Source organism: Solanum verrucosum, unplaced genomic scaffold, assembly GCF_900185275.1.
Source record: "Solanum verrucosum unplaced genomic scaffold, falcon-dt-bn FXZP01000183.1, whole genome shotgun sequence".
NCBI lineage: Eukaryota > Viridiplantae > Streptophyta > Magnoliopsida > Solanales > Solanaceae > Solanum > Solanum verrucosum.
Genome location: NW_026020430.1, coordinates 5,000,460 through 5,007,343, shown reverse-complemented (window position 1 = coordinate 5,007,343; position 6,884 = coordinate 5,000,460). Strand labels below are relative to the sequence as shown.

Below are 6,884 nucleotides of genomic sequence, written 5' to 3'. Positions count from 1 at the left end.
TCTTTCATCAAATTAATCAGTATTGGGATTAATTAAAGTTCTTCCAAGTAATTGGTTTTTCTGGCTCAGCAGTCGAACTGTTCAAGTTGAGTGAAAGTTTGTGGTGCAAGAAACTAAACACCAATCGACTAAAAGAAATTGAAATTAAGAAAATAGTTAAAAATATCAGCAAGTATTTGCAGTGCGTAATGTTCATAAATGTTCTTTGCAGTTTTTGTCAAAAGATGACAGTAACTGTAGAAGCATAAAGCTTAAAACTAAACACCAATCGACTAAAAAGAAAATGAAATTAAGAAAAAGTTAAAAATAAATATCAGCAAGTATTTGCAGTGCGTAATGTTCATAAATGTTCTTTGCAGTTTTTGTCAAAAGATGACAGTAACTGTAGAAGCATAAAGCTTAACATCCTCTGCGCGTGAGTAAATATATCAATACTGTTAAGAGTACACCTTTCTGGAAAAGATAATTGCAGAAGGTGATAAAATTCGAGAATTAATTAGTCAAATATTGTTTGCCATCCACAAATAGCAATTGCTTTTACAACGAAAAAACTGCAAATTAAAATTAGAGGGCAGAGATCATATATAGAAAGAAATAAAAAGAAAATGGACTTGAAGTAGATGCTTATTTTGTGTTATTCTTTATATTGGCAGTCAATAAATACATAATAAATAACTCTCGAGAATTAATTAGTCAAATAAATAGTTATTGTTTGCCATCCACAATAGCAATTGCCTTTACCACGAAAAAACTGCAAATTTAAAATTAGAGGGCAGAGATTGAATATAGAAAGAAATAAAAGAAAATGGACTTGAAGTAGATATCTGCTTTATTTTGTATTAGGTGCATATGCAAAGTTACTATCCAATTTTCTAGGTTTTTTCTTTTTCTTTTACCGTCAATCAAGTCAATTACTTTTGAAAATATAAGTTTTGATTTCTAAAATTAAGTGGCGACTCTCTTTGAATTTTTTATTTTTTTTAAAACTTAAGTTAAATTGAATTTCGAAACTGTATTCTTTTTCATTTCTAAAACACTAATAATTAAAAGACAAAAAAAAACTTCAAAATAAATAATATATTGGATATATAACGGGTAGTGAACAACAATTGCACCTAATATAAAATGCAAATTAGGAACAACTAATTAAAATTTTCGTGAAGAGGCAATATAAATTGGGCCTGAATAATATGCTCCAAGTCCAATCCCACAAGCCCAACCGCGCAAATTGAACCGCTTTGGCGCTCGTCTTCTTCATAAATCAAAGAGAAATTTGAAAAGCTTCGATCGACTTTTCAGAAGGACAATCACCACAACTTAATGATGCGAAGATTCAATTCCGCTGTTAATCATCAACCAAAAACCTTGAATTCTTCAGCTGGAAACATCACTCAACATCATCGCCTCAGTGATGAAGACCGATTTGGTACTGACAATTACTTTGTAACTTAATTTTTCATTTCCGGCTGATCGATTTACCAGTTGTTTTGAATATCATAGATTATGTTCTCGTTTTGGTTCTTCAACAATTTTAGTTTCTACCGGTTTATAATGTGTTAATCCACGTTATAAATATTGGCGTGATTGATTGCGAAATGGTGTATGCGTATGATCTGTTACTGGCGGCCTACTGCAGAAATGTCGGTGTATGAAACCTGTTGCCCTGAATCAAACACTAGAAATATAATTTAGAATTTCTCGAAACTATAAAATACTAAGTCGGAACTTAATTTTCATTTGCGGCCAATCGATCTGCCAGTTTTTTTGAATCTCATAGATTATGTTTCTCGTTTAGGTTCTTATACAATTTTAGTTACAGCTACCGGTTTATAATATGTTGATCCATCTATTAAATATTGGCGTGATTGATTATGAACTGGTATGCTTATGATCTGCTACTGCAGAAATATCTGTGGATGAACGTTGCCTTGCATCAAACACCATAAGTATAATTAGAACTTCTCCAAACTATATATGTTATACTAAAGTTGGAAGTTATTGCCGCAAGCATAGAGACAAGTTTTCTGGTGTTCTGCGTTCATCTACTTGAAATTATTTCCGAACTTAATTTTTCATTTCTGGCTGATCGATCTACCAGTCTTTTGAATCTCATAGACTATTTTTTTGTTTTGGTTCTCCTAAGATATGTTTTCCAGCTACTGGTTCATAGATCGACTTCATGGTATGCGAATGGTCTGCTACTGCAGAAATGTGGGTGGATGAACCTGTTGCCTTAGAATCGAACAATATAAATATAATTTAGAACTTCTCCAAACTATATGTTTATACTAAGTTGTCACACAAAAAGTGACAAGTCTTCTGGGTTCGCAGTTTGCACTGAATTTTAGAATAATGACTTACAAGAGGCAAGTTATTTTGGATTTAGTTACTTCTTGGATATTGCCAATCATAAAATAGCTTATACATATTGAATAGATGGCTTTGGATGAGTCACATTGAAAATTTTCAATTTCACTTGTTTGACTCGAGGCTACGTCAAACGATCGTAGTCCAACCACATATGAAGAAGGTCGTACACTCTTAACTTTTTCCTTATTTGTGATGTATTTTGCTTGCATTTTCATAATTGATAGGCTTCTTATCATCTGCAATATGTTAAGCGGAACCTGTCGAGATGCTTAGAATGTGAATGATTTGAGATACTTGGTGCATTTTCAGGATTGTGTGTTTTTATTTTGGATTATTTGGTCGTAGTTGTTATTCAACAATGGCGTGTTGATGTTATATGTCAGATTGCACGTATAGCTTCACCTATTTGTTGGATTTTATTTTTTCATTTTTTTTCTGTCATTTTCTTGGGCATGGTATCTTATTAATTGCAACTGCAATAGCTACTGTGCCTAATTCAAGTTGGGGTCCATGTGTCTCCATTTAAGCCTTAGTATCTTACTCTTTATAGCAGTACAAATATGTCTTGAAGCTCATTTCATTCATAAGCTTGCTAAGAAGAAGTAGCTTGTGCCAAACCAGATGAATAGTGAATATAATTGATTTGTACGTGATTACAATAAAGTTTCTATGATTAACCTCAAATTATTAGAGTCCTGATGTAATCAAGGAGGTGTTATACATCCTCTTCCTTATTAATGAAGTCTCTTGTTTGCCATTTTTTATGTTGTGTGTTTCACGTCGATGGCATTTTACCAGTAGTAAAGATGCTATGAACCTGAGTCATTTAAGATCCTGGCAAGTATCTGTACTCAGCAACCACATATCAGTTGTGCTTTCGGACTAAATGGAGGTAGCTGGACTTACCATGGATATTTCATTAATTCATTATCTTTATATATGATTTTGTATGGTTTCGTTCATTTCTTGCATTTTGATTTGATTTGTATGGCCATTTTTTCGTATATCTCATTTATTAATTATTATCGTTTTAACAATTTTGTGCTTGATATTTGACCTGTACCCACCCTTTATCCCCCAGCTATACATGACATTTGTAGTATTTCTCACTGTTAGATGTGATCAAGGACAAAAAGGTTGCATCCCCAGAAAACGAAGCAGATCCTCTTTCAAATGGTGGAAGAGTTGCATTGTCCAAAAAATATCGTACAGCTCGTAACCCCAATTGTAAGATTGTTCTTTCCTTGAGTACTCCCTTTTTTATTACCTATGTCCTAATCAGTTTATTATTTCAGAAGATGTTAACTACTTCATCTATATCCCTCTAAATTCTACAAGAATAATAGTATTGTTAGTGCAGCTGATACTCCCAAAACTTCAGAGTATGCTTTCTTCAAGAAGTTGAAAAAGAACATTGGCCATAGCAATTCAGATCTTCTCCATAGAGGGAGTAGACTACCCAAGATCACTCAACCTAGTAATTGTATCTCAGGTGGGTTGCATTATGATTTCTAATTAGTTAACTTTCTGGTTCCCCAAAAGCTTTAAGCAAATTTCAACTTGCTTTATTTTTTTCCAAAACCACCTTTTATTTGAAGGATTTAGCTAATTATGCTTAATGTGCAGACACACGGAGCACATACAACGTGCTGAAGTGCCCAAATAAGGATGTTAACATCCCAATTCAAGTTGAAAAGGAACGTCAGACTAATGAATGCCAGTCCTTTTCACCTGTTGATGGTGTCATAGGTAGGAAGCAGATTATACCGCGTACAAGCAATATAAGCATCTTGACTCTGTTTGGTCAACCTCATTAATTTTGATGATCTTCATGGTACACCAAAATGCAGGCATATCCAAGGAGGCAAAACTTAAGTACTTTTCATCCCCAACTGTAGTGACTCCTGTATATTCAAATTTGCTGCTGTCACCCCTTGCAGGTCCATCACATAATTCAGGTTATATTCAATTCTCTTGGGAGCTATGATTCTTCACTTAAGATACTGAATGCATAATTACGCTATCAATCCCTCACCTCTTCCTTTCTATGGATAATTATTGCCTTGTGAGATGGATATGGCTGCTTCATTTGTGAGGATTTATATTTATCCAAGAAAAGATGGAAAACGAAACACTAGGGAACTATTTTCTCAGACTCTCCAAAAATGATGCCGCACTTGTGTCGGATCCTCCAAAAAAAACTACTTTTGGAGGATCCGACACACACCTTATGACATTTTTTAAGAGTTCAAGCAACATAACTAGGGAATGATATTACCGGATTCTTCACTCTAAGACCAAACTTGCTGTTATTCTTTCTTTCTCAACATAATCTTTTAGTTGTTTGAGCTAGATTAAGGTCAATCTCCCACGTGTTCCCTTGTATTAGCACTCTTATGGCCATAGTTTTTGGCACACTAGCAATACCTCAAGAGGAGGCTTTTTTTGCCATGGTGAAACAAGAATGAGAACCTTGTCTGTTTGAATATGTGCTCATTGTATAAGGTGGGGAATCATATCTGTATCTTGTTTTGTCTGTGTTCTGCTGTTACATTAGCTGACTGGTTTTACTAAACTCAGTCAGCTGGTTATGGTGCTTGCTTTTTAGCAGTTAACAGGGCATATGATTAGACTTAGATGTAAACATAAACATTTGTTCAGAGACATTTACGTCTTTCTTATCATTCTTAGGGAGCCAGTACTCTGGTAATGGGATTTTTGCAGCAAAGAGGCAGAAACTTTGTCAGCGGGCAAATAAACTGTTTCTTGACGTCCAAAAACTCAATTCTGAAAGGTTGTCCAGATTAACGTTTTCAGTTGTTTTTGTATATTGATAAGTTCCATCTTAACTTGACTTAGGTTTCCAGGTTTGATTTGGTTTCTGCACTTCTTAGGCGGCTGTTTCCTGGAAGGAAGGAGGATGAAGTATGATCTCTTAGCTTTTTCAGCAACGACATAAGTTTTAAGTTCTTTTATTTTTCTTGACTTCTCTTACTTGAAATTTCAGGATTTCTGGGATTCACAGGTCAGGAAAGGGGAAATAGCAAGTACGAGCTCACTTGCAAATGCTAAGCCAGATCATGCAAAGACACGACCTCCTTCAAGGCACATAGAACATGTTGTAGCACCAGAATATAGGATGAGCCAGAGTGATTGCTGTCCCAGTAATTTCTTTGGTAGGCCAAAGGAGAGAGTTCTCCCAGAGTTGCACTATGAAGATGCAGATAATAGTGAAATTTCAAACAACAAAATAACTACAAATTTGTGGGATCAGAGTGATTCATTGCCTTCATTATCCTTTGACCATCATGGGCTTGCTGATTTCCTACCGTATAGACTTCATAGTGCAGATATACCTGTAAGTAGAGGAGGACAAGACTTATTCTTAGATTGGGATTTCAATGAGAAGAAAAATGATCCTGTATTAGCCATTACTACTATCAGAGGGAATAAATTGTGTTCACCAATAGCCACCTCATGGCACGTTGATTACCAGCAGGAGAGTACAGAAAAGAAGCTTGATGCGCTGGCATTGTGTTCATCGTCTTTATTTATGAACTCTGGATATTCTGATGTGCTGCCATATTCTTGTTCAACAAGCTTTCATAAGAAACTCTTTCCAACTGACATCTTCTTCAAGGAATTTGGAACGACTCTTGAACATGAAGAATATGCAGTTGCAAGAATGGACCGGTTTGATCTACCCTTGCTATGTAGCTCAGAGGAGCAAGATCTTCTGGAAGATCGTAATCCTGAGAATCCATTTGAAAGCAGCAATGCAATCATCCCATATCTAAGTCATCATGAGAAGCATCATTGTGATTCTGATGGCCTCATGCCAATGGCCTTGGATACTTTTGGCTGGAAGTTCTTGTCAGCAGCCAGTTCCCCATTGCACAAGGGTTTATCAACCTATAATACTTTAAGACTGCCTCATATAGAAGATTCAATTGGTCTAACACATGAGGAGATCAAAAACAGCTTATATGATTCAAACCCAAGAGAAATTGCTCCTCAATCAGTTGAACGTGCACTCAACTCTGACATTTGGTTCTCGTGCAACTCTGAAGTGTTTTCTGACAAAGCAAGTGGCAGATCTCTATTACTTGATAATTCAAGCTGGATTACATCTGTTGAAGAAATTTCCCCTGATCATTCTGATGAATGGACATGGAGCTGAAGATTCTCATAAATTTCTGTGGGTCCTATTATCATATGATGGAATGGCAGGATTGCCCCCTAAGCCACTGAAGGTATGTTCTTTCTCCATGATTATCCTTCATGTGGCCTTGTTAGACTTATGTTATGCTTGAGATGCAGGAACATGTAAATACATATAGTTCAAAACCAAATATATTTTCTTTTTTTTTCCCAACAGAATGGAATTCCACCAAGGAAAACATTGTTAATTTCGGGGTGTTTCTTGCACTAGCATGACATTAGTCTACTATGTGCAGGTCACCATGTTCTGGAAGCATTCAATGCCAATTACACAGTGCTTAATGGTAACAAAT

At 35.5% G+C, this 6,884-nt stretch overlaps 1 protein-coding gene across 1 annotated transcript; it reads left to right on the top strand.

Annotated features, from left to right (window-relative positions):
- Window positions 1–1,323: 1,323 nt before the first annotated feature.
- On the top strand, window positions 1,324–6,603 carry LOC125807794 (uncharacterized). Its single transcript, XM_049487530.1, has 8 exons — window positions 1,324–1,426; window positions 3,487–3,597; window positions 3,731–3,862; window positions 3,997–4,119; window positions 4,221–4,328; window positions 5,062–5,164; window positions 5,238–5,295; window positions 5,378–6,603. Exons 1-8 carry the CDS (start codon window positions 1,324–1,326, stop codon window positions 6,548–6,550), a joined length of 1,911 nt encoding a protein of 636 aa, XP_049343487.1. The 3' UTR covers window positions 6,551–6,603.
- The last annotated feature ends 281 nt before the right edge of the window (window positions 6,604–6,884 follow it).